The following is a 27,696-nucleotide window of genomic DNA, read 5'->3' on the forward strand; positions in this document are numbered from 1 at the left end:
TCCATCACTACTACCTATAATTTTCTAGTTATTTTATCATCTATTGAATCTTTTCTTCCAGTAGCTCTGACGACCGAAGGCAAAACTGAAACACGGAAGGAGAAAGCAAAAGCAAAGAAAGCTCCAAAAGGAGGCGAGCACCCGGTCTTTCGCCCTGCGGTCCCTTTAAGAGAAGAACCTCTTGGGACCGGCAGTCCCAACCGACCCCAGTTTTAACCGAAACCTAACCCGGACTTCCCCCTCTTGACTCAAATAATACCAACTTTGGATTTTCCCTCCCCTATTGACCAATCAGATTCTGTTACCAGGCAGACTTTAGCTGCCGCCGGTGCGAGCCCGGCGCCTTCTGTCTCCGGGTGGCAGCAACAACCAATGGTAGAACAGGCCGTCCGAGTATCTGGGCAGATCGGGGCTGTTCCAGCCATTCAGAAAAAAGAAAATAAAGCAACGCACGAGCCCGCTGGGCCAGGACCGTGGGGCTGGGCTGGAGTGAAGGTGGCTGCGAGGTAGTTTCTCTTTCTCCCTTACCTTTATTGTTGCTTGTGTTGGAAGGCGACTATTCAAAGGTAGGGAGGGCGCAATATGAGTTGGGAGGAGAGCAGAAAAAGATTTTGGCTGTATTTTCAACTGCTTCTTCACCCATGTGCACGTGCCCCGAATCTGGGACCCCATTCCCCCAAACCGGGTTTCCTACGCCCAGCCCAGGAGTTCCGCTACCCTGAACCCCTCACTTTGAAGCAACGCGGGATTGAATGGAGGGGGAAGGGAGGGAGGTGGGGGCGCGCATCAGGATGGGATGTTGAGGGAGATGACGTAGGGGCCGGCGACGTGGGGAGGGGAGCTGCGGGGGAAGCCGTGGCGAGATTAAGTAATGAGAACTTGGGCCCAGTTTTTTCCAAGCCTGGAAGGGCAGAAAATGTTCGTATCCTTTCTGACCTCCCAGGCAAATTCAGTGGTGAGGAGCATATTAGAGAATTAAACAACTTTGTCTTGTGGTTGTTATTGTTGTTTTTGAGGGGAAGGAGGGCAGTATGGGGTCAGAGGCAGAAATGAAATTTTCTTTCTAATGTGGATTCCCAATCGCCCCTATCTCTTCCTTTACAGTTTTCCACATTTAGGAGACTGCAGAAAGGTGGGGCAGATAGAATGGAGATGGCAAAGATCTCTGGGTATATATGACCCTGGAGAAGTAATGGAATAATTTCTAATTTTTGGAGAAGGCGAGCTTTAGAAAAAGACCACTGGGGAAATTTGGAGGCTTTCTTTCTGTTTTTCTATCTTTCTGGGTAGAGAGGTGAGGAGTGCCCTGGGGCCTCCGGGGGGGTGTGGGGGAGGGAAGTTAAATCTTCTTGTCCTGTCTTCTCCCAACTCCAGCCCTCATGCCGGGATGGCAGAAGATGAACCTGATGCTAAGAGCCCAAAGACTGGGGGAAGGGCCCCCTCAGGTAGTGCTGAGGCAGGGGAACCCACCACCCTCCTTCAGAGGCTCCGAGGTACCATTTCGTAAGTACTCATCACCACCTCTAAACCTCATTCCGGACCTGGGGATAGATCCCTGTAGCACTTCACTTCCTCTGTAGATGATCTCCCCCTCCCAAGCAAGTGCATCTGACCAGGGGAGAGTCTTCATCATGGTAGCAGTTCTTGAGCACCTGCTAGGCTTTTCAGACCTCTTCCTCTCCCTGGCAGTCAGACATAGGGATGGGGAAAAATCTTGTGTGTGACCTCCAGCTTTCTCCTCTTCTCCACAGCAAGGCCGTGCAGAACAAAGTAGAGGGAATCCTGGTGAGTATTCTGGGGAAGAGGGCAACAGGGAGATAGACTTGGTGGGAGATGAGGATGGTGAGGATATGGGTAAGAAAGGTTTATGCTAGTCAGTGTTGTCTACTCTATCAGAAGATAATTGGCCTCGTAACTTGCTATCACTTTGACCTTGAGCATCTCACTTTACCTCTGTGACCTCTTGTGTAGAAGCCCAATAGAAATAAAATCAGAGGTGATCCCCTCCGCTCCCCTTCTCTCCTTGGTAGCCCCTAAGGGCTCCTCAGGGCACAGTGAACGCACAGCCTCAAATCATTTCTAAGGTCCTTTGTCAGCCTGCCAGTCACTAAGTCAGCTGGACTTTTTAGTGAGGATCAGAGGGTCCTACCTTGGGTCCTTCTTGGCCTTATTATTTCTCCTGCCTCTGTTCCTCCCTACCTCAGCAAGATGTACAGAAATTCTCAGACAACGACAAGCTGTATCTCTACCTTCAGCTCCCCTCAGGGCCCAGTACTGGAGACAAAAGGTAGGTTTGGTGCTAGAATTTTAGATATCAGAGATTCTGATTTTTTTTTTTTTTTTTGCGGTATGTGGGCCTCTCACTGTTGTGGCCTCTCCCGTTGCGGAGCACAGGCTCCGGACGTGCAGGCTCAGAGGCCATGGCTCACAGGCCCAGCCGCTCCGCAGCATGTGGGATCTTCCCGGACCGGGGCATGAACCATGTCCCCTGCATTGGCAGGCGAACTCTCAACCACTGCGTCACCAGGGAAGCCCAGAGGTTCTGATTGTTAAAGAAAGGCTCCCTAAAAGGGGGCAGGGTGAATAGGAATCCTCATAACAGTATCCTTAGTGGGGAAGAAAAGTCCCTGACCTGCCTTGGTTTACCAGGGAAAGGTGGATTCTGGATGAACTGATTCAGTCCAGCACTACTGGGGTGATAATCTGGATACAACCAGGGCAGCTGTTGGGATGTTAGTAATACTTGTCTCTTTTACTTCTCTTGCAGCTCAGAGCCAAGTACACTCAGCAACGAGGAGTACATGTATGCTTATAGGTGGATCCGCAACCACCTAGAAGAGCATACTGACACCTGCCTGCCAAAACAAAGTGTTTATGATGCCTATCGGTGGGTGGATGAGGGGTGGGTGGGATGGTGGGCACAGGACTACCCCCTCATCCCTGGAGAGCTCCCTGCCTTGACAGAGCCTGACTTCTTAAAGGGTTTCCCAACCTTCATCCTCAGGGACCCTCTGAACCCACTCCCAAACCTCCTTCTCTGAGTATCTTCCCACTCTGTCCCCCACGCACTCAGGAAGTACTGTGAGAGTCTCGCCTGTTGCCGCCCACTCAGCACAGCCAACTTTGGCAAAATCATCAGAGAGATCTTCCCTGACATCAAAGCCCGAAGGCTTGGTGGCCGGGGCCAGTCCAAGTATCCTTGACTGGGGAGGTTGTGCTAGAGGACCTGGGGAGGAAAACTTAGTATGTGAAGGGACAGGACTGGAAACAGCCCAACCTTCCTAAGGGGCTTGGAGACCCCCACGTGTTGGTTGCCCCTTAACTTAAACGTCAGATATTGCTACAGTGGCATACGAAGGAAGACCTTGGTATCTATGCCGCCCTTGCCCGGACTTGACCTAAAGGGCTCTGAGAGTGTAAGTAACAACCCTCCGACTGCACTCTTCTCTCCAAGGTAGAAGTCAGAGGACTTTGGGAGATGTTTTGAAGCCTGACACAGCCTAGGTCATTCTGCACACAGTTTCTGGGTATATAGGACATGCCCTTCTGCCTACCCTACGGCTGAGGCAGAGGAGGGAGAGAATTTGTGGGTTTCTGGGATGGGTTGATAGAGGCTACTCCCATCTCTAGTCTGGTCTTACTTATGGTCAACACTGTCTCTGAGAGGGGTGGAGGGTCCTTTGTTCAGAGTGTGATTGGGCGTGTCCTTCCCCCCTGCAGCCAGAAATGGGCCCAGAAGTAACCCCAGCACCTCGGGATGAACTGGTTGAAGCAGCCTGTGCCCTGACCTGTGACTGGGCAGAGCGAATCCTGAAACGGTCCTTCAGTTCCATCGTTGAGGTCGCCCGCTTCCTGCTACAGCAGCATCTCATCTCTGCCCGATCTGCACACGCCAATGTGCTCAAGGCTATGGGGCTTGCTGGTGAGTGGACCCCCTCTTATGTTCTGAGAAACCCTCAGCCACTTTCAACCTCAAAGGCCCTCCCACATCCTAGGATAGAGACACCTTCTATTCCTAGAGAGCCTTCTAGGACATACCTTAGACCACCTTCTTTTCCCTGCCTCTACCAGTCAGTCAGTCAGAATCGCCTCCCTCCTCCACTCTGTTTCCTCCTCACCTTGTTACCTTTTCTGGAACCTCTGCAGAAGAGGATGAACATGCCCCTCGGGAACGGTCGTCTAAATCCAAGAATGGTGTAGAGAATCTGGAGGGCGGAGCCCATAAGAGACAAGAGAGACAGGCCCAGGTAAGGAAGTTGATGCCCTTGACCTTGCTCCCCTGGGTTGGGGGTTTAGTATATCCTTCCCCCAGTGGGTCCAGTACTTTTTCACCTCCTGTGTCTGTATTTCCTCCGCTGTCCAGTCTTCCCACTTTTTGTGTTCTTCTCTTTACTTTTTAGCCTCCTAAGGAGCTGGACCCCCGGGCTGGGGCTGGCCCCCCAGCACGCGGAGAGCGAAAGAAGGGTGTAGTGGAGAGCCCAGCGCCAGCAGCCAATAACCCACAGGTTAATGCCCTAGTGGCCCGGCTGCCTCTGCTTCTCCCTCGGGCCCCTCGCTCACTTATTCCACCAATCCGAGTCTCTCCACCCGTCCTGGCCCCCAAGCTTTCTTCAAGCACTCTGAAAATGGCTACACTGCCTCTGCCCCCTAGAGCTGGGGGACCCCAAGCAGCTGTGCCCATCATTAACATGATCTTACCAACTGTTCCTGCTTTGCCTGGACCTGGACCTGGGCCTGGGCCTGGGCCTGGGCCTGGGCAAGCTCCACCTGGGGGGCTCACTCAGCCGAGGGGCACAGAGAACAGGGAAGTGGGCATAGGTGGTGACCCGGGACCCCATGATAAGGGTGTGAAGAGGACAGCTGAAGTACCTGTGAGTGAGGCCAGTGGGCAGGACCCACCAGCTAAAGCAAGAAAGCAGGATATAGAGGATACAGGAAGTGATGCCAAAAGAAAACGGGGGCGCCCTCGAAAAAAATCAGGTGGAAGTAGGGAAAGGAATTCTACCCCTGACAAGTCAGCAGCTGCCGTGGACTCTGCCCAGTCCTCAAGGTTACCACTGGAGACGTGGGCCTCTGGAGGGGAAGGCAACTCAGCTGGAGGGTCAGAGAGGCCAGGGCCAATGGGAGAGGCTGAGAAGGAGATGCTTGCCCAAGGTCAGGTGGATGGTGCTGTTTCCAGAGGAGGAAGGGGCCCCAGTTCCCGGCATGCCAAAGAAGCAGAAGATAAAATTCCTCCTGTCACCCCAAAAGTGAGTGTCATCAAGGGCAGTAGAAGCCAAAAGGAGGCTCTTCATTTGGTCAAGGGAGAGGTAGACACTGCAGCACAGGGTAATAAAGACTTAAAGGGGCATGTGCTTCAAAGCTCCTTACCGCATGAGTGAAAGACCCCAAAGCAACACACCCATGATAGGTATGTGGGGAAGAGTGCTATGTTAACTCTACCTGTCTGCCTAGTAGAGGCCCTTCTTTGCACTTGCTTCTCGCTTGGCTCTTCATTCTCTTCTGTATAGACAGCTGAGGCACCCTGTCTTGCATAGTGCCTGGTTCTTGCCTCTTACCTTTCCAGCTCAATACCCTTGGCTTTAGAGTCACTAATAAATCTGTACTGACCATCTTACCTGGATCCCTGTGCTATCCTGTGGAAATATAGGGATGGAGTATGATGAATGTATAGGTTAGGCATCTTTCAATTTTAAATCATAGAAAACCTAACTCAAACTGGCTTAAAAATAAAAATTTATTGGCTCATGTGACTGGAAAGTCCAGAGGTAGTGCTGGCTCCAGGTAAAGCTGATCCAGTGGCTCAGTATGTCTCTAAATACCTGATTGATTTTCTTCCCCTACTGTTCTACCTTCTGTAGGATCAAGCCTGGTCCACCTCATGGCTGCCAGCACTCCTAGGATTACATGTTTTCCTCATTTATGTCCAGCCAGAAAGAGAGGGCATCTTTGTGCCAGGAATCCTAGCAAAAGCCCTAAGATTCACTCTGGTTAGGCCAGCGTGCGTCACATGCCTGCCCCTAACCAATCACTGTGGCCAGGAGTTTGGTAAATGCTAGTTTGCTTATTTATTCTACATCATGGACTGTACCTTTCGAAAAAAGGGCAGGATCAGCCTCCGTAGAATCACATAGATTCCTAAATGGAAACTGGGAGTGGGGAGTTCCTGGGGAGACAGCTGACACCTAGCCACTGCTATGAAGTACCTGTGGTTTTAGCTTGCTGAGATCAGCTATTCCTGCTTCCTCTTTTCCAAATAGTCTTGCATTTTCCTTACTGCAGGTATAATCCCTTTCCTCTTGTTCCAGTCTCAGAAGGAATGAGAGGGAAATCATTCTTCTTTAGGGACTATCTCTTTAGTCTCATTTAGATGACAGTCCCCTTTCTTTACATCTCAGAGATGGATGTCCTTCCTTTTCCTGTTTCCAAATTTTAGGTTTCTCCTCATTCCTGCTTCCCCGTCCCCCACCCTACTGCCTCTTTCACCATGTAGAGTGAAAGATTTACTCCCTAGTCGTTTTATTAAATTCATTCTGTATCCACCAGGTGTCAGTCTCTTGTCATGTATGTGTCAGGATTTAGCCAGGATTGTGGGGCTTAGGCTATGTGTATGGAAGGGGGTAGCTGCGCATATCAGGGAGCACCAGTAGGAAGGGAATCCAGGTGTGTATTTGGAAAAAGCAGTAAACCAGCTGATATTACTTGAGGACCTACTGTGTCTTCTGCATAGGGTAGCTTCTGTCAGGGATTCTCAGTTTTCTTTCAGGGAGCCTTCATTCATTTGTTCATTTATTTCCACCATTGCAGATCTTTAAAAATTATAATATGTAATGTTTGATATCTATAAAGAATATATTTAAAATGGATAAGTTATGAAGCGTAATAATTAAATGACCCATCACCCAATTTGTACATTAAAACATTAGAAATACCATTGAATTCCTTGTGTTCTTCCCCTGTCCTATCCTTCTGCTTCTCCCTAGAGGTAACCACTATCCTTAATTCCGTGTTTATTAATTACCTGCCATATATATATATATATATATATATATATATATATATATAGCGCTTCCATATATGTATATATTCTTTAAAAATGTATTGTTCAGTTTTGCTTTTTAGCTTTACAACATTTTATTCCCTAATACTCCCCTGTGGTTTGCTTTTTTATTTCACTTAACATTATTTCTAAGATTCATCCATGTTGTTGTAGATAGCTATTATTTGTTCATTTTTATCCATATAATATTTCAAGTGCATAAACCACAATTTACCCATCCACCTATCAGTGGACATTTGTTGTTCCCAGTTTTTTGCTGTTACAAATGATGCTGCTACTAACATTCTTGTACAGGTTAGTGCCTTTGTTTTTATTTCTATTTATTTATTTATTTATTTATTGGCCATGTTGGGTCTTCATTGCTGCACGCAGGCTTCCTCTAGTTGTGGTGAGCAGGGGCTACTCTTCGTTGCAGTGCACGGACTTCTCATTGCGGTGGCGTTGAGCACGGGCTCTAGGCACGTGGGCTTCAGTAGTTGTGGCACGCAGCCTCAGTAGTTGTGGCTCATGGGCTCTAGAGCACAGTCTCAGTAGTTGTGGCGCACAGGCTTAGTTGCTCCACGGCAAGTGGGATCTTCCTGGACCAGGGGTCAAACCTGTGTCCCCTGCATTGGCAGGCAGATTCTTAACCACTGTGCCACCAGGGAAGTCCCAGTGCCTTTGTTTTTAGTAAGATTTCTAAGATGGTTCCTTTGGTCTGTACACCCTCTGAGTTGGAGACTGTTCCCTCTTGTCTCATTCTCTAAAAGGGTTTACATCAGATTGAAATGAACTGTCCCTTGAAATTTTGATAAAACTTACTTGCTAATCCCTCTGAACCTGGCATTTCTTTGTGGGAAATATTTTAACTATTGATTTAATTTCTTTAATAATTATAGGTATTTGGGCTTTCTATTTCTTCTTGAGTCAATTTAGGTAAAATGTTTTTCTAGAATTTTGTGCATTTTATGTCATTTTTTTAAAATGAAATTTATTCCATGTTCCTTTTTGCTTCTGCTCCCTGGGTAGTTGTGTCCTCCTTTTAATTTCTTCTGTTTACTTGCGCCCTTCTTTTTTCTCCCCTTGACCAACTACACCAGAAATTTATTTTACTTGTCTGATTTTAGCTGCCACTTTGGGCTTTGTTGATCCTCTGCCTTATATATTTGTTTTCCACTTCATTAATTATGGATCTTATCTATAGTATTTCCTTCTGCTTTCTTTAGATTTTAGGTTCTTTTACAACATCTTAATTTTAATCTTAATTTTTATCTAATTAATTTTCAAGCTGTCTTTTTTCTATTGTAAGTTTTAAAAGACCCACTTCCCTATATTCTCCAAATTTTTCTGTTTAAAGTATTTAAATTATTACTTAGTTCTAAGAATGTTTAAATTACCTTTATAACTTTTTTGATTCATGATTTAGAAAAGTTTTATAAATTTCCAAAATCTGGATATTTAAATTTTTATCTTTTTGATACTGATTTTCAGTTTAATCATTTGTGCTTAGAAAATGTGGTCTCTATGATACCAATTCTTTGAAGTTTGTTGGGAGTGTTATTTTATATTCTGTAAGTTATCTTGGATGTCTAAATCTGTTGTTTTGTTTTCTGCTGACTCCTGCCCATGGCAGCTTATTTCCTTGTATATTTTGTATTTTAGTATTTTGAGCTCCTATTTTGAGCTCTTAATCTTAGATTAAGATTCCTTAATCTACGGAAATCCAGTAGGCCTAAATTGAGTGTACTTTCCTCCAGAGAGGATATGCATTTGTTTCTGCCAGGAGACAAAGGGTGCTCCTTACCTGGGACTGTGTTAACCCCTTCAAGAGTCCTGATTTGGGCTTCCCTCGTGGTGCAGTGGTTAAGAATTTGCCTGCCAATGCAGGGGACACGGGTTCGAGCCCTGGTCCGGGAAGATCCCACATGCTGCAGAACAACTAAGCCCGCCAGCCACAACTACTGAGCCCGCGTGCCACAGCTACTGAAACCCGCACGCCTAGAGCCTGAGCTCCGCAACAAGAGAAGCCACTGCGATAAGAAGCCTGCACACCACAACGAAGAGTAGCCCCCACTCGCCGCAACTAGAGAAAGCCCACACGCAGCAACGGATACCCAATGCAGCCAAAAATAAATAAAATCTATCTTTTAAAAAAAAAAGGGTCCCGATTTAATTCAGGAGTCCCAGGTTTTCTCCCCTGCTTTGGCCAGGCCCAGGGCTTAACCTCTGTTCACAATAATGATACTGGCATTTGTCCGCAGGGCAAGCCAGCTTCTCCTACTGCACGTTACTCATCCTTCATAAGGTTTCAGCTCAATGTTATTTTTCCTTCCTCTAGTGATCTCTTCTACTTTCTGATGAGGCCAGCAATGTGCTAAACATTATGTTTGCTGTAATTTATCCAGGATCCAGTTGTATTCTAATGGGAGAGCCCTTTTTCTTCTCCGTGCTGCCAGAAGTAGGAGTCCATTACTGTGTTTTTGACATTTCCCTTCTTGTTTTTTAAGACCTAGGCACTTGTTGGAAGCTAGTTGACTTAGGCACTGTCTTCAAGTCAATAGTGATCATAGCACAGTGTGAGTTATGTTAGCAGTAAGCACAGAGAGCTATGGGAGCCCAGAGGAATAGCATATAGATCAGAAATGACTTCCTAGTAAAGGTGGGTAGGACAAGTCTAATAAAGCAAGGACAGAACAACAAGACATATGGTAAAAAGAACTAAATCATGATACTCATTCTGCTGCATAAGAGGTGTAAATTCAAAGAGATTGAGTAATTTGGGGAGGCTTCATGGAAAAGGTAGGCTTGAGTTAAGCCTTTAAGGTAAGTAGAGCTTAAATAGGTAAAAAAGGGGAGGGCATTCCAGGAAAAGCACAGGTTTGGAGATAAGGGACGTGAGCAAAGACATGGCAGTACAACCCAGTAAAGAGACCTGGCAGAAGGGATGTGTGTGAACAAGAGTGAGAAATAAACTGGAAGAAGAACACACAACCATTGAATGAATGGTTGAAAGTTACCCGTTGATTGAATGAATGAATGAATGAATGAAAGGTATGAAGTTTGCAATAGAGGATGGAGGAACTGGAGTCAAATAGAACCAGCCAGGCAGCTGTTGCCATTATCCACCTGGGTGGAAATGAGGGACTGGACCAGGCTGCTGACATGTTAGAGATCATAGGCATATGGAAAAATAAACCACTGGTGCTAGAATAGATAGAAGCATCCAAGGAAATATTGTCCTCACCATGATTGGGTTTGAGGATGTATCCATTCACTTTGGGAGTCAAGACCACTGGATGATTTTAAGATTTACATGAATATTAGGGCGCTTTTTTTTTTTTTTTTTTTTGCTGCGGTATGTGGGCCTCTCATTGTTGTGGCCTCTCCCGTTGCGAAGCACAGGCTCCGGACGCGCAGGCTCACCAGCCATGGCTCACGGGCCCAGCCGCTCCGCGGCATGTGGGATCTTCCCAGACCGGGGCACGAACCCGTGTCCCCTGCATCGGCAGGCGGACTCTCAACCACTGCGCCACCAGGGAAGCCCAAGGGGGCTTTTAAGTAGCCTATTTTAAATCTTTACCTTATTTTAAAAATCTAACATGAAACAAGTAAATCTTCTGTGGTTCAGGCAATCTTCAGTTTATTAGATGAAGGGCTAAACTAAGGTTTTGGGGACTGCCTACTGCTTCCTCTCTACCATTCCCTATTCTCTCCTCAATACCCTGTTCCCCACTCCCATTGTTGTCTTTTTTTCATTTTAGCCGTATCGTAAATTGTTAGAGGTAATTTATAATTTACTAAAATTTGAAATAATCTTTTGCTATTAAACCAAGTCAAACTCAATATGTTTAGTCTATGGCCTCAAATAAATGAGTTTATTGTTTATTTTTGTGGGTAACAATTTTCTTAATAAAATCAAAGCAAATACCACATGCTAAACGGAGGAATTAATGTCATTATATATTTGTCTAAGTGTTTTGTCTCATGTTGTGGTTCATCAGTAGGCCTAAGTCCTTTGTCTAGGATCATCCTGCTGGCTGCATCCTATGAGGTAAAGCTAATCTTAACATATATATATATATATATATAAAATGCAGTATTTCTTAAGAAATGTTCATGAAGAGGCATTTGCTTACTGGAAAGAGCATGAATTCAGTTCAAATCTTAGCTTTACCAGTTTCCAAATGATTCTGAACACTTAGTCCAATTTTTTCAAACTGGAATCAAAAATAGATCGCAACTCATTTGTGGGTTGTGAAACTGATTTAGCAGGATGCAAAACAGTGTTTTTAAAGAGTGAAATAAAATAGAATAGAAAATATCAGCATGCACTGACTATAGTAAGGGTAAGTATTATTTCATGAAACCTTTATTTCAGTGAAGACGTGTCTATGTGCTCTTCAGTGGTCCTGATTATAAAATCTATTTCTTACTGTGGGTTGAAGTAAAACAGTTTCAAAAAAAAAAAACGATGACTTAACCATTCTGAAGCTCAGTCTCCATAAAATAAAATCTCTTTCACAGGGTTGTAGTAAGGAATAAATGAGGTAATGTTTGTATTCATACACAGTAGGAGCCCACAAGCAATAACTGCTAGTAGCTTCTTTTTCTTTTCTCTGAAAAAAAAAAAGCCCATAATATCTATGGTTCAGGAGAAAAATTACTCTTTATTATTGCTTTAATCATAGGGGTGTTTAAAATATAACTGGAGCTGTATTATGACCTGGGTCCTCTAGTTTTACCAACTTTTGATGAAGTAAACTTCTTTCCCCAGTTTGATGACATTTAAATAAATAAATGACATTACTTGACCCTGTTGGTACTTTCCTGCCCTCACACCCCAAGGTGCCACATGCGTACATGCTTTCCCACCAAAGTAAGAGGCTTCACGTGCATACAGGACAGTATGGGGTTCCTATAGAGTCACCATGTACATGAGTCATCCGTGTACAACCATACATGGTTGTATACCTGTACCAGCTCCCTGGGACTTAAGATAGAGGTAAGTGGTGTTTTTTTCTACCAAAAGAGAATCTAAAAAATAGTTTCAGTGTGGTGAGGAATTTTAGAGAATATTATAAATGTTATGCTTTTAAATTAAATATGGGAAACAGAATAGCATTCAGTTTTATAATCTGACAATTAAGGAGACAGGAGAAAAGAAAAGCAAACAGGAAGGGAGGGGAATAATTTAGTCAAAACATTTGTTTGTAAATATTCTTATTTTATTAATTCGTTTAAGAAAGATAACTATTTTTCCAGAACAAATACGACAACAAACAATCAGACAATTGGCCCTGTTGTGCATTTTTGGAAATCTAATGCTTGACTGGATTCTCGTATCTGCTTCTGCATTCAATCTGTTGCTGTATCAACAAATACAAACATTTTTTCCTGTGGTAGAAACTAAGGATACAGCTAGGATACAAAGATAAATCCTTTCCTGCCTTGAGGAGCTCAGACTAGAGGAGGCTGGAGACCCAGAAATAGAGGGAAACAAAGAAAATTCCAAAAGAAGGCAGAAAGACAAAGTCACAAAGAGATGCACAGAAATTTACACATAAGAGCCCTTAGAGCTATGAACACAGAAAACTTGAAACAAAATCTTGTACCTAATAATACTGTCTGTGTGTGTGTATGGGGTGGGAGTGGGTCTCAGTTAATAAAGGACTTATAACTGCTGTAGCTACAAAAAGTTCCTACTTAGTTTGAACAGAGATGTTACTGGAAAATAAAAAACTTCCTACTATATAAAGTAAGCTTGTCACATCTCTTTTTACAATGTTTCAAAAAGCCATCTTACAGCCCTTGGGATCCCTATCCCTTGATGGGATGGATGTGTGACTTTTTTTTTTTTTTTTTTTTTTTTTTTTTTGCGGTACGTGGGCCTCTCACTGTTGTGGCCTCTCCGGTTGCGGAGCACAGGCTCCGGACGCGCAGGCTCAGCGGCCATGGCTCACGGGCCTAGCCGCTCCGTGGCATGTGGGACCTTCCCGGACCGGGGCACGAACCCATGTCCCCTGCATCGGCAGGCGGACTCCCAACCACTGCGCCACTAGGGAAGCCCGGATGTGTGACATTTTAAACTCTAGGGTAAACCAGGGTCATCACCTCTCCATACTTGCCAGACAGCTGACTGGGAGCTGGCCAAGAGCTGCTAGGCCTGACAGATGGACTGGTGATTCCCCACTCCAGACAAGCGGTGACAAATTTAAACTATCTTTGGCACTCTTGGCCTCTTTCTCTGTTCATCTTTCATTACTGTACTCCTGATTTAACCTAGCTTATCAACTTGCCCTCCCATGATATGAGCAAATTCCCTTCAGGATGCTCTCCTCTTTTTTCTTTGGCTGGATCATTTCTAGCAACTCTTCTTTGAGCTGGCTCACAGTATTTCTGAGAAACCTTTCATTCATTCATTCATTCATCATATACAGAGTGGCCTTTTGTATTAATTAACAATATGTTCCTTCAGCAATCAGGTACCCCATTTGTTCTACTTTTGTACATACTGCACGTTTTACATAGGTATTTTCAAGCTATTAATCTTTATTCTGCCTCCCGAACACTGAAGCAGTGACCCTCTTTCCTTTTGTCATCTATTCTATATTATTGTCCCAATAATAGTAATATAGTACTACGTATAGTAGTAACCTGTACTCTCTTTTAATCCTCACAAAATCCTGTAAAGTGTTAATATTCTTGGCTCCACTTTGCAGACACAGAAACGGAGGTTCACAGAGGTTAAATCAGTCATTCCAAATCAAACAGCCTTTAAGTGGCAGGGAAGGTGGCATCCAGGATCTGGGCTCAAACAACTAGCCCCAGTGTAGAATATTAAGTAAGGCCCTATGAGGGTTGGGACAGAGGTTCTGACGTAAAGGGTTCCTAGTCAATAAAGCTATCTGATAAATACACAAAACCAACACCAGAAGTCCATTTGTGGGGCGTATTTTTTATTTGTTTAGTTTTATATGGTTTTGTTTCGTTTGGAAGGAGTGATTATGCCCTCCAAGCTTTTGTCATTTCACTCACCTCTTCCGACCTGGCCCTGTCCAGCCCCTCCCTGGCTGGATCGAGGTCCGGAGGCTGGAGGCCAAAGGCTGCCCAGGCAGGTGGTGACCTCGGAGGCAGAACCGCCGCCTCGAGTCGCGCCGCTAACGGCGAAAGACTGACGCGGTTGGACCGCGCCATTCCCCCCAAGCGATAAGAGGTGTAATCTTGGCATCGTCCTTAAAGATGAGTAGGAAAAGGATAGTGAAGGTGACTATATTCCCCGCCTGCCCTTTGTCTTTCTGCTGTCCAGCTGGATCCCCAGCGTCCATCCCCTGACCTGATTTACTGAGGAAGTCGTGTGGAATAACGGAGGGGGAAAGCCATTGATTGCAATTACGTTAACTCGGTTGCTAAGCCGAACGGACTCATTTACATCTAATTTGCATGTTCCTGTGCTTTCTGAAGTACGCGATAAGTCTGCACTCCTCTAACAGGGCACCCACGCCCGCCTGCCACACTGCCGCTCTCTGCTCTAGCCCGGGAGCCCATTCCCCTTATCCAGCAAATTTTACTTCCCTTTCGGCTTCCTTAGCCTCGCAAACGCTGCCTCTTAGGTCCGCCTCCCAAAGATTGGCCCCTCCTCCCACCCGTAAGCTCCTCCCCCCGTCTTCTCCTCCCTCCCCAGCTGCCAAATCTCTTCCCCGCCCCCTTCTCTATTTCTGAACAGGCATGTTCCAGGCAGCTCACCCGACTCCCTAGATTACTATGGGATCGGTAGGGTCCTGAGCGTCGGAGAAGCAAGAAAGCATAGCCCACGAAGAAGGGCCTGAACTCAGAAGAAAATCGAGATCTGCTGGGGATTTTTTTTTTTTTTTTGGTCTTGGTTGTGCGAGGGAGGAAGAGAAAGTTGTGAGGCCCGGTCGAAAGTGAGGCAGCGCGAAGGCCCCCTCAGGCGGCGCCGAGGGCAGCCCCGGCAGCCGGGGCCTGGTGCAGCCGCCGCGGCCGCTGTCAGGGAAGCGCAGGCAGCCAATGGAACCCGGGAGCCGCTGCTGCTGCTGAGGCGGCGGTGTCGGCAGCCCGACCCCGACCGCCCGCACCCCCTCCGCCGGGGTCCCCCGGAGGTGAGCTCCTCCTACCCCGTGAGTGCCCCCTGCCCTGTGTGTGAAGGGGTCCCTCTCCCACCCTGTCCCGCACAGCGTCCCCCGCCCCCACACCTGGGTTTGACTACAAAACTGCCCTCCCGGTGGCAGCTGCACCCTGGGTTCCTTCTCCACCCTTTCTTCCCAAGCCTGGGGTCCTCCTCTGCTTTTTGGCTTCCTCTTCTGTTTAGCTCCTCCCTCTGCCCGGGGATTCCCCCCTCCCTCACTCTTATCCCTGTTGCCTCCGTCCCGAATTATTTTAAGTCGTCAACCCTTTCCACATCACGACGCCTTTTATAATGTCCATCCTTGTTTGTCTTTCCTCGTTGTCTGTGCTCCAGCCCCGGATCTTTCCCATGGCCTCCGCCTTTACCCCTTTTCCTATTTTGTCCCTTTCCTCCGATGTCTCTATGCCACCCCAGCACTGGGTTCCCTTTTCCCTGATCTAAAGATTGTGGCCCTCTCTTCCTCTGCTGCTTCTGATTCCGTTACCTCACTGCCACCCACCCACCCAGCTCCTGGCTTCCAAGAATTGTCTATTCCCTTCTCCTGAAGGGATCTAGGCTCTCACCATCATTCCCAAAGTACTACTTACATTCTCCTTTGACCTTACGCCTTACCCTTCTTCTCTGGAGTGCTTTATGATTCCTGTAACTTTCTTTAACTTCCCTCTACCCTTCCTCAATTCCCCCAACCTCTGGAGATTTGTTCCTGTAGAAGAGAGATCTGACAGTGCCCCTTCCCATTCAGGATTTCCAACTTCGACACCTCCCTCGAGTTTCAAGGGTTTTGCTGATCCTTGTGACACGTGGTTCTGTTTTCCCTATGGTCTTTTTTTTTTTTTTTTTTTGCTGTACGCGGGCCTCTCACTGCTGTGGCCTCTCCCGTTGCGGAGCACAGGCTCCGGACACACAGGCTCCGCGGCCATGGCTCGCGGGCCCAGCCGCAGCGCGGCATGTGGGATCTTCCGGGATAGGGGCACGAACCCGTGTCCCCTGCATCGGCAGGCGGACTCTCAACCACTGCGCCACCTGGGAAGCCCTTCCCTATGGTCTTTACGTGTTCTCTGTCATACTCTACCTTTACATACCACTTATTTCGGGATCAGCTAAACCTTGAGCTAAGAAGAAAATGTGTTGGGAGGAGGGGGAGCCTCAGCTGTCTCAGGCTTTTCTCTGGACAGAAGGGTGTTTCTGAAGGATGGAGCAAGTTTAAAAGAAGTCCCTATCAGATTACACTTTGTTGGAGAACGAACAGCCCTGCATGGGAACTGAATGAGGTTGTGAGAAGTTTTGTTTTGGATTATTTAATTTTAGGCTTGTCTTAAAGGGATCACAGAATAGAGTCTCCTCCCACTCCTAAGAGGAATCAGTTTACTGTCTGTGGCTTCACTAGAATGGTTTTGGTTGATTCCTTAAGAGTTTAGGCCTGGAGTGGGGTTGGTCAGGGGGTAACTGGGAAAAGGAACATGAGACAATGGAAAGAGCTTGTATATTCAGAATCAGGACTCCTGAGTTCAGCATGTGACTTCCTCACTTGACCTTTAGAGTGACTTTTGTTGGGAAAATGGCCCACTCTATAGGCATCAGTGCAGTAATAGGCTTATAGCAGGATGTGGGTTGGGGGGAAAAATGAGACTTAATTATCTGTTTACAAAACATTCTGGGTTCCTCAGACACAAGGTATTTATGAGTAGTGATTTAGTTGTTCTGAGAATTTTCTTTCATTCTGGTCTCTCTGTTGGGCCTTTCTAGTCTTAAAACCATGGGAGTAAATCAGTTTGAAAGACAAGCTCCAGGCCATCTTCTTTCATCTGCCTTGCTTTTTTCCCCCACTGCTGTAAGTTGCTGACCACCTTTGCTGTTCCTCTTGTACTTGAGCCATAACTCCAGATTCTGTAGATGGAAAGTATGTTTGTGGGAAAGTCCTTTGAAGAAACTGGCTGGAAAAGAAACCTTGGAGTGAGTTAGGCCTTAGGAAACTAGTTGCTTCCTTGTATGCCATGTCTCTTGGCCTGCGATAGCGAAGAGAGCATATGAAGTTCCAGTCATCTTCCTACTCTACGCCTGTTTGAAAGTAATCGTGCTGCCTCATCCCACTTCTCCCTTTGTCTCCCTCCTCGTTAGCCAGTGTCCAATCTCATAATTGCCCTTTTTAGGAGCAGCTTCACTCCTTGGAAGCACCCCCAAAGAGAAGTCATATTTCCCTTAGTTTCCCTGCTTCCTTCTCAGAGCTGGGTCCACACTGCACAAGAACATGTTTGGTGAATGCCATCTAAAGCAGCAAATTGAGATTCTTTGATTTGGGGAAGAAGTTTGAGAGGGACCTCTCAGTAACTGGCATGAGACAAGAGAGGGCCTAGTTCAAGTGCATTTGGAGCTTGCAGCAGGAAGGAACAATTCAGAGAGAGGTGAGTGTACAGGTTGCTTTCTTTGCCATCTGTCTGTTACAGCAGGGGCTCCCAGAGCTGGCTTGGGCTGTCTGGCTAGAATCTGCTTATACCAGCTCTATAGCCCTGAACAGAATTCTCAGCCTGATTCAATATTGACTTAACTACCCAGAGACCACTGCTCTCCCTACCCTCCTGTTGGTAGCTTGAGAATGCCCTCTCCCCTGATGCCACCCTGCCTTGGGGCCTTGGGTAAGTGTTTACCTGGTTCCTTGTAGGGCTTGAGCCTGTTTGACTGCTCGACTCTTTGTTTCTACAAGGAGAAGGTTGTACTCAATCTCCATTTTTACCGTTAAGGTTAAGGGGGAAAGATGAGCTCAGACCTCCTTAAAGAAAGGTTTGAGTTAAACCTTGAGACGTGAGGAGGAAATTCTCAACCACAGAACAGGCAGCTTAGGATGATTAGGAGTCTCTTTAGAAGAGCAACTTCTTTTAAAAATTACTACTAAAGGCATACATGCATTTGAACAAATCCAATTGTACTAAAAGAGTTTATGATGAAAATCTATACTCCCTTTCCCTTCATCCCTACCCCTAGAGTTAACATCTTAATTATTTCAGTGTTTCTCTCTGACAGTTATTGCCATAGCCTTAGATAAAATGCTTGTGCCTTTGTTTCTTGGTTTATTAATTGTTACAAAAGAAGATTGCACTTTAGAAGATTCACACCTCTTGCTTATATATTGTCATTTTTATTTCTACTGGAAGCCTGTGTAACTTTTTTTTTTTTTTTTTTTTTTGGCTGCGTTGGGTCTTCGTTGCTGCGCTCAGGCTCTCTCTAGTTGCAGTGAGCGGGGGCTACTCTTCTTGCGGTGCACAGGCTTCTCATCACGGTGGCTTCTCTTGTTGCGGAGCATGGGCTCTAGGCGTGTGAGCTTCAGTAGTTGTGGCACTTAGGCTCAGTAAGTAGTTGTGGTTCGTGGGCTCTAGAGTGCAGGCTCAGTAGTTGTGGCGCACAGGCATAGTTGCTCCGCAGCATGTGGGATCTTCCCGGACCAGGGCTCGAACCCGTGTCCCTGCATTGGCAGGCGGATTCTTAACCACTGCACCACCAGGGAAGTCCCCTGTGTAACTTTAAATAACATATTTGAATCTTCTGATCTTTCCCTTAACTTTTAATAGCCTCTCTTAACTATCTACCTTGTAGGATGAAGATATTGGCTCCACTGCTCTTTTTTCCAATTCACATGATCCATCTCAAAGGGGTCTTTTTTTTTTTTTTTCCAAAGGGATCTTTTAAAAGGAAGTGGAAGAAAATTGAGCTCACGTATCCGCTTGGAGGCAGAATACTAAATTAGATGATCTCTTACGGGTCATCTATGAAAACACAGAAACACATAAAAACGTGAGGATTGGGCTTCCCTGGTGGCGCAGTGGTTGAGGGTCCGCCTGCCGATGCAGGGGACACGGGTTCGTGCCCCGGTCCAGGAAGATCCCACATGCCGCGGAGCAGCTGGGCCGGGGGGCATGGCCGCTGAGCCCGTGTGTCCAGAGCCTGTGCTCCACAACGGGAGAGGCCACAACAGTGAGAGGCCCGCGTACCGCAAAAAAAAAAAAAAAAAAAAAAAAACGTGAGGATTGATCTGAAGCAATTGTATTTATCTAGTTCATGGAAAAAGATTTTAAGAAGGGAATGGTGATTAACTGAGTGAGGAAATTGATTTGGGGCTCTTTATATCCTGTCCTACCAGAGAACAACCCACCAGGTCCTTTAACGGAGGCCATGGAGGGTTGTTTGCCTAAAATCTTTTGAGGTGATGAGAGGCGGGAAGCCATGTTAAGTGATAGCATTCCCTCCCCACCAGAGTCTTCTGCAGACATTTACTTAAATGCTCAGTCACAGAACACATGCATATGTACCCTCTCTGTCCTCTTTCACTGCTGCTGTTCTCTGCTTTGCCCTGAACAACCCTCTGATGCTCAGCTGAAGATTCCCTGCATTGCCCAGACATAACGTGTGGAGCCAGTCGGTTTTCAACATGCCCCCCACCCCCACACACACACACCCCTTTCCTAGAGGCCAGCTGCTAGTCTGGGGTGGGTCGGCCTCTTCAGTTCCCTTCCAGTCTCCCTGGAAGGCCAGTTTAGGCTCCCAGCGTGAAATGTGGAGCCTCAGTTGTCTGAATGTCCTTGAGAGCCATAGGAGTCATTTGATCCTAAAGGTTTGGATTTCCTTCTCTCGTGTTTTTCTTGTTCTCTGACTTATAAGGAGAAGGGTGGTGAATACAGAAACTGTTTCTTCCTTTTTCGCTTTCTAGTCCTTTCACTCTCTTTAGAATAGTTACTTATCAAAGCTATGTTTTCTTTGCATTTGAAAATGAATGAATTGATGTTGAAGACCATCTCTGGATTTAGGTTTGGGAGAATCCATTTCTTATTTCTTATTGCCTAAATTGCCAAAACAACCTAAATTTCCTTCAACTCCTCCTTTTCCCCATGACTTGCTTCAGATGCAGGCAGTTCCTGAGGCTCAGAAAGGCCAGGAGGGAGGCCTAGCTCCAGTTTGGTAGTTTCTAGTGGCAGAGCTGCCTATACCGGAGAGGAGTTTGGTTTTCCTCCTTCTCTTGACATTGTCTGTTCCCTGGAGAGTAGAGGCTGCCAAATTGGGGACCTGTTCTATTCAGCAGGAAGTCCCCTGAACACTGTGATGTGGGATTTCTAACTGAGCCCTGGAATAAAAGAAATGATGGTCTCCTTTCCTTCCTTCCTGGTGCCAGTAATAATCCCAATTGTGACCATTTCCAAATCTTCTGTGTTTCCTAGTGAAGTCTGAGATGCTGTTTGTGGAGAATGTCTGAACTTCATTTCCCTTGCAAGTTTTGAAAAGTGGATTTTTAGGAGCTTTTGGTGACTTGGAAGTCTCTGGAGTAGAGGGAAAGAGAAAAATGTGCCAAGCAGAGAGAGATTGAGAAAAAAGAGTTGGCTGTATAAAGTGATTGAGGCTGTTGTGTGAGTTTCTAAGCAGACCTAAAAGGTAGTGGTCCCAGTTGAATTTGAGTGACCCTCTGGTGCAGAGTGTCCTACAAAGGTGCGGCAGGGAATGACTAAAGCTTCCTTCTTATTATTCCTGTGCAACCCATAGTTGCAAGTAGAGACAGATCTGCACGGGCAGCCATGCTGGTTCTGCTGCTCAGAGGGCACTGCCTAATTTGGGAGAGAGCATAGTGAAAGAGTTGCCACCTTTTTGCTGATCCCAAGCTCAAAACTGCATCAGAGAAACTAAATTTGGGAATGAACTTCTTGCTTGACAGAGTTGGGAGAAAGATAAGCCAAAGCAGCCATTTTTGATGCTTTCTGAGAACTTGAGTTCCCCATCTGTCTTCCTGCAAAACTTTACTGGTTGACTGCTGGGAGTCAGGGAGCTGTATTATATAATGTTGGGCAAATGAAGGTAACCTTGAGTCTTAACATTTCAGAGGTGCAAGAAGAGGCACTGGAAGAGTGGCAGTGGAAACCGGGGCTTTGCAGAGTGACTAGAGAATCTGTATCTTGAGCCTCCTTCCACTTACCCAAAGTATATGCACCCAGGTTCACTAGTGTCAAAGCTGATGTCACTGTCAGTTGGAAATTACCTGCATTCCAGCTCCACAGTTGCTTCTGCCTTCCTCTTGCTCATGCTCTTGAGTGTGTCTTAGATGCACTCTATTTGTATTTTTGTGAAGAGGCCTCTGAGTCCATTGCTGACTACAGCCAGACTCCAGAGCTGGGTTGGTCTGACATTAACAGTGTGCCTCTCCCAGTCCTTGCTTTGAAATTTCCTCCTGTTCTGCACTGATTCTCCTGATTTGGATTTGGTGAGGCTCTGAAGAATCATTCTAGAAAGGCAATGGCTTTTATCAACAGTGTTCTCTCACTGACTTTCCTTCTGAGAGTCCCTCCAGAGAGGGATTCTTGGTTATGTGATTCCTGCCCCTCCCTGTTCTTTGGACATTCTAGACACATGAGTTCCAGCCTGATATCTTTTTGCCTTCTCACAGCCCCTCCAGTTCTTGGAGTGTGTGTATGAGAATGGGGAAAGTAGTGTTGGGATAATTGTTTTGGAAGAGTCTCAAGTAACGAGCACTAACTGCAGTTCACTTCCCTTATAAACAACATGTGTGTGTGCACACGCATCGTTTACTAACCTTTTAGGTGATTAGGATTCAACTAGCATTTGTTAAGTACTACTGTGTGCCAGGGACTGTGTTAGATCCTTTTACACACATAAAGTTATTTATTCTACACAGCAACAATAAGAAGTAGATATGTTTTTCCCATTTTGCAGTTGAGGAAACTGAAACTCAGAAGATACGTGGTTTGTATAAGTTTACACATCCTCATAATGGCAGAGCCAGGATTCTGAACCTCAGCCTATTTGACTCCAAGTTCAGGAGTTTTTCCACTATCCTTCAGCTGCCACAGCACTTGAGAAAGGGAGAATGATGTCATGAAGTCAGACGAACAGAGAAATGGCACACTTCAGCAGGGATGATGGTTGTTTTAGAGCTTTTTCTTCTCAGTGAAGCTGGGTGTGATATTTGCTGGCCCTTATTTCTTGGGAACTTTGAGTCTAAAGGGAAGGTAAGAAAGTATCTGTAACTAGAAAAATACATCAAGATTTTAACACTAAATAAAGGTGAGATGTTCAGGACCAGTGTATGGAGTGTTATATGAGTAAGAAAATACAGTTCAAAGAGGAAAAGGAAAAGGTTATTGGCAGGCATTTAAAGGGAGATATGGAGATAGAAAAGCATTTGAAGAGTTGGGGACAAGGGAATTAAAACCAGAATTGCTTCCCAGTCTACCTGAAGAATTTGTAAACCTATATGAACAAAACACATGTAAAGCAGCATTCTGCAAATACAAGTTAAGAATAGAGGCTAAGCTGAGTAACTAAGTGCAGAAGGAATGAAGAGTAATGTAGCAATCAGAAGTGGAGGGAGGTAGTCAGGGAAAGCTTCCTGGGAGGAGAGGTCTTTTCATCTGATTTTGAATGAGTCCAGGAAGACATAAAGAAGGGAGGTGCTAGGGAAGGTTTCATGATGAAGGGAAGACCTGAGGATGGCACCACTAACCAGTGTGTGTACGTGTCTCCCTTTCTGTTCCTTTCTCCCTCCCTCCTTCCTTCCGTAGCCTGGAAGCTCGAAGTCTGGCTGTGGCCATGGGAGACATGGTAGTGGAGCCTGCCCTGCTGAAGCCAACTTCTGAGCCCACTCCTGGCCCATCAGGGAACAATGGGGGCTCCTTGCTAAGCGTCATCACGGAGGGGGTCGGGGAACTATCAGTGATCGACCCTGAGGTGGCCCAGAAGGCCTGCCAGGAGGTGCTGGAGAAAGTCAAGCTTTTGCATGGAGGTGTGGCCATCTCTAGCAGAGGCACCCCACTGGAGTTGGTCAATGGGGATGGTGTGGACAGTGAGATCCGTTGCCTGGACGATCCACCCTCCCAGATAAGGGAGGAGGAAGATGAGATGGGGGCCACGGTGGCCTCGGGCACAGCCAAGGGAGCAAGAAGGCGGCGGCAGAACAACTCAGCCAAACAGTCTTGGCTGCTGAGGCTGTTTGAGTCGAAACTATTTGACATCTCCATGGCCATTTCATACCTGTATAACTCCAAGGAGCCCGGAGTGCAAGCGTACATCGGCAACCGGCTCTTCTGCTTTCGTAATGAGGATGTGGACTTCTATTTGCCCCAGTTGCTTAACATGTACATTCACATGGATGAGGACGTGGGTGATGCCATCAAGCCCTATATCGTCCACCGTTGCCGCCAGAGCATTAACTTTTCTCTCCAGTGTGCCCTGTTGCTGGGGGCCTACTCTTCAGACATGCACATTTCCACTCAACGACACTCCCGCGGGACCAAGCTACGGAAGCTGATCCTCTCAGATGAGCTGAAGCCAGCTCACCGAAAGAGGGAGCTGCCCTCCTTGAGCCCAGCCCCTGACACAGGGCTGTCTCCCTCTAAAAGGACTCACCAGCGCTCTAAGTCAGATGCCACCGCCAGCATAAGTCTCAGCAGCAACCTGAAACGAACAGCCAGCAATCCTAAAGTGGAGAATGAGGATGAGGTAAAATTCCCGGGAGGGACAGGGTAAGCAAGGTGGCATGGAGACAGGATGTCTGACATAGGGTTACTCTGTCCTTTTCTCTCCGTCCCTCTGTTTCATTTCATCGATAAAAGCATGGAATGTTAGAATGGAAAAAGACTTTAGAATTCATGTATTCCAGCTGCCTCATTTTACAAAGGAAGAACTTGGAGACCCAGAGAGATAAAGTGACTTTCCTCAGGTCATATAGCTAACAGCAAGGCTGATACTCCTGACCCTGTCCAATGTGTTTTTCCTAAACTGCACTTCCATTCTCTTACTGAGAACTGTGGCAGAGACCCTCCCCAGCCTGACTTGAAACCTGGGATATCTACCAGGACCTCTCAGAGCAGCAACCATGGGGGAGGAGAAGGGACCCTGTGTGTGAATTTTGTGTGTGCTGCGGGAGGGGAGATGTTAAGTGGAACCTCAGCTTCATCCTCCTAGCCACTCCTCATAATCCCTCTCCCCCACTCCCTGAAGATCCTGCTGTTTGTTGACATAAGGGTAAGGTTCATTCCCTATCATTGAGGCATCTGCAGAATGCCCTCCCGCCCGCCTTTCCTTGGGGGAAAGGATGTCTTGCTTGTTTTTTTCCCATATCATTTGGGAGAAGCACAAAAGGAAGAGGGAAGCAGTCCTGGTAATAGAGTAAATCTTGGGCATACCCAGTGTCTAGTCAAGGATCTGAAACCTAAAGAAGAGAAAGCAGCAGTCAGGGTATCCCATTTAGGATATAGAGCAGGGATGAGATAAGCACATCAGTAGGTTATACCCACCTTTCATTCCATATCTGGACAGACAGCAGGGGAAGTTGCTCGGTGGACAACCAGTAGTATCAGTGACCTGATGTCCCAGCCAGACAATGGTGCCCCCGTCCCCACCCCACCCCTGACTCACCACCAGCCACGCTCCCATCCTGGCTGCCAGCCTAGCCGAGAAAAGAAGGGAGAAAAGAACGAGGAATTTGCGTTGTTGGAAAATGCATATAGTTGTGCTGGCGTCTGCCCCTGTGGGGCACATAACCCACTCACGTTTTTGATACAATGGGACTTCTTTCAACTAGAGAGAGGTCAGAGTGACTAGGGAAGGGAAAAGGCAAGAGCAGGGGAGACTACAGAGCCTGGTCTCTCTGGAAATTCGGTATTTTATTGTGAGAATAATAGTGAAGCTAAAGGAACTAACATTTATTGAGCACTTACTACGTGCCAAGCATCATGTCAAATACTTTACATTTAATCCTCACAACAACCCTAAGAGACAGGTATTATTTTACCATTGAGGAAACAGCTTAGAGCGGTTAGATGATTTGCCCCAGGTCTCTCAACCAGTGCATATCAGACCAGGCCTCAGCTGTCGGAGTCCATATGGGGAAGAACAGCCTAAGCCTTAGCCATGAAGGTTTCCACATCCATGCACAGGCAGAGCCCAAGTGTTCTCAGAACCAGAATAGACCATTTTCATTTCTGGTTGAGCTTGGCAGGGCAGCCTAGGGTCATGAAGGGAGGCTGTTGCACAGCAAGAAGAATCATCCAGAGCCGGTGGGACTAAGGTCGTGAAGTGTTTGCGAGCTCCTCCTCTTGGGGTATCAGAGGGAGCCTGTATCAGTATGAGTGGGAGCAGCTGCAAGTGAATCCCTTGGTGCCTCTTGGCTTTTCTCTGCAGGCATTTTGTAGTTCTCATCTTAGGACCAGAAAAACAGGCCTCTGGCTTCTCTTACTCCGTGTTGGTCCTCAGTCCCTCTTCCTTGCATCTGACTCCTGCCTAGGATGGGATTTGGGGTGATGCTGAGACACAGGTATTCTGTGAGTGCTTAAATCCTCTAGGTTGGCTTCTCCAGCTGCCATTCTTCCCAACCTGGCTCCTTTATCTTGGGTCAATAGATCCAGGAAAGGAAGGAGATACCACGTCCCCAGGCACTTCCAAGTTATCTGATGCTGGCAGAAAGAGACACCTGAATCCACTGTGGCTCCTCAGGAAATGTGAGAGTGAGAGTCACCAGGAGTCTGAGCATTGGAGTCTTCAGCACAGAGGTCTCTCCAAACCCCTTTGGCATTTTGAGAATACATCTTTCAAGGCCTTTGTCTCCCAAATACCAAGGGAATTGTTTTTCTTTCTTTCTAATACTCCTTCTCCCCATCATGCAACATTTATTCACTCAACATATAGCTCTTGAGCTTGTATACTGTGTGGAGCCCTGCACTAGAGGCAGTGGAGGATGAAGGGTAAAATGCTGTCCTTCACTCCAGGAACTTACAAGGTTATATGGAGATCGCATTAACTAGGAAATTGTTTACTTTGTGGCTCTTGATTTTGTATCCTGAAAATTTACTGAATTTATTAGTTCTAACAGTTTCTTGGTGGAGCTTGTGACTCTTGAAATGTTGATTCCTGCATATGAGGAGGAAGTATACAGCTTCCTAAAACAAAACATAATTATCTCAGGTCTGAGCAGAGATTCCAGAAGGAGAGACAAACCGCTCCCCATCTCTCACTTTCCTGTGGGTTCAGAGTTTAATCCTACCCTCCTGCCACCAGTAGGGAAGCTCAGGAGGGTGAAGAGAGGCCTCAAAGAAAAGGCCCAGGTGCTCATACAAGTCTCTTCCTGCCTGGGATATCCCTACAGAGTTCTTCTCTGCCCAGATCTCACAGAAGGTTGTTTTCTTTTAATGAGGAATCCTTTACACTCTCCCCTACATTCAGAGGGCTCTAGCGCTGATTCCTTCCATCTCCCACCATTCTCCACCCTTCCAAGCCCACTCCTTCAAAGCAGTTTCTATCAGCCTAGTCAGGGAGCTCTGTTCAGGCAGTTTTGCAGTTGTAACCAAATGGTAAATATTCTGGCATAGGGTTGGGGGTGCAGGGGGCAGTAATTTAGCTGCTAGCCCCACACTGCACATAATGACACTTGTAGATCAGCTTTGTCTTCTCAGGGCTATAACCTTTGTACAGAGAAATATGCTGCATATCACACTGTAAGCTGCAGCAGGCCTTTCAGCCTAATAGAGTGTGATGTCAGCTTCTTGGCCTCAAGCTTTTCTCCTTGGAGCTGACTCAGTTTGAGTGACTCAAGCCTACAGAGTAGGAGAGAGGAGCAGGTCATGATATACCTCCCTTCCCCCAAAGCTGTCAATGAGTCAGGACAGTCCTGTCTGTAGGAGAGTCAGCTGGACCGTGGCTCATGGAACCAATATCCTGCCTGCTGTTCCTTCCCCACCCAGCTCATGAGTAAAAATTGAACCAGTAAGTCACCATAGCCTCTAGCATCCTCGCTGCCTCAATTCTCCCTCCCACCCCTGCCCAAAGCAGTTGTTGCCTTGGGAGAGTGTTCAGCTTCACTTCTCCCTCAAAGTGCCCCTCTCCCTAGGTTCTTCAAAGAAAGACCTGACTAGAGGACCTTCAGCTAGAATAGAACTTAAACCGTGGAATTGAATTAAGTAGTTGCTTCAAACGCGGATTGCAGAGTAGCTCAGTGACCACTGCCCTCCTGCCCTGGGAGTTCCCGGGACTTTGTCTCTCAAGTCCAGGCCCCTCCCTTGCTGCACATTTGTGCACACATATTGCCCCTTCTTCCTGCTCTGGGAGACCCTGGTGGACAGAACCCAGGATGGGCCTGTGCACGAGCTGCAGCAGAGCTGCTGAATGAGCTTCAGTACTGGCCCTTTCCCCTGTTTTTCTTACAGACACCAGTAAGACAGGAATGGGGTGAGGTTTAGCTAAATCCCCTGGGCTGGGACTAGGACAGCTGCTGCTGCTCAGCTTTCTCAGGTGGATTCAGCTGGTACCTGGCTCCCCAACTTACGTCAAAAAAATTGTAATTTATTGAGTATCATGTGAAATACCCTGATAGGAAGCCTACAGAAGTTTGGTAGGTAAGAAAGTTATTCATCCTTAACTCCCAGCAGCATCCAGCCCAGAAGTTTCATGCTCATGGGTCCATGGTATCCCTTGTCACATGATTGAAGGTTGGGATTAGGTTTCCCAGGGTGATAATGAGGCTGATTCG

At 46.6% G+C, this 27,696-nt stretch overlaps 2 protein-coding genes across 10 annotated transcripts in view; both read left to right on the forward strand.

Moving 5' to 3' along the window:
* Positions 1 to 364: 364 nt before the first annotated feature.
* Positions 365 to 10,350, forward strand: RFX5 (regulatory factor X5). Of its 5 annotated transcripts, none has more exons than XM_081225736.1 (11): positions 366 to 506; positions 1,375 to 1,503; positions 1,752 to 1,785; positions 2,205 to 2,287; positions 2,768 to 2,887; positions 3,074 to 3,193; positions 3,335 to 3,416; positions 3,721 to 3,922; positions 4,147 to 4,247; positions 4,401 to 4,505; positions 8,900 to 10,350. In XM_081225736.1, the coding sequence occupies exons 1-11, from the start codon at positions 373 to 375 to the stop codon at positions 9,002 to 9,004; spliced, it is 1,215 nt and encodes a 404-aa protein (XP_081081862.1). In that variant the 5' UTR covers positions 366 to 372; the 3' UTR covers positions 9,005 to 10,350. The 5 variants fall into 5 exon arrangements, with proteins under 5 accessions (XP_081081859.1, XP_081081862.1, XP_081081863.1 ...); XM_081225737.1 differs by having other exon boundaries at positions 8,927 to 10,350; XM_081225735.1 differs by lacking the exon at positions 8,900 to 10,350 and adding an exon at positions 5,862 to 7,021.
* A 4,420-nt stretch (positions 10,351 to 14,770) lies between these two features.
* Positions 14,771 to 27,696, forward strand: part of PI4KB (phosphatidylinositol 4-kinase beta) — a 28,381-nt gene continuing 15,455 nt past the window's right edge. Inside the window, exons 1-3 of one of the 5 annotated variants that reach the window (XM_081225729.1) lie at positions 14,771 to 15,156; positions 17,406 to 17,584; positions 22,736 to 23,672. In XM_081225729.1, coding sequence (XP_081081855.1) covers positions 22,764 to 23,672 — 909 coding nt within the window. In that variant the 5' untranslated portion in view covers positions 14,771 to 15,156; positions 17,406 to 17,584; positions 22,736 to 22,763. Of the gene's footprint in view, positions 15,175 to 17,405; positions 17,585 to 22,735; positions 23,673 to 27,696 lie in introns of all 5 variants that reach the window. The other 4 variants (XM_081225730.1, XM_081225728.1, XM_081225731.1 and 1 more) reach the window with 4 other exon arrangements.

The sequence above is a fragment of the Mesoplodon bidens genome, assembly GCF_964165515.1.
Source record: "Mesoplodon bidens genome assembly, chromosome: 2".
Taxonomy (NCBI): Eukaryota; Metazoa; Chordata; class Mammalia; order Artiodactyla; family Ziphiidae; genus Mesoplodon; species Mesoplodon bidens.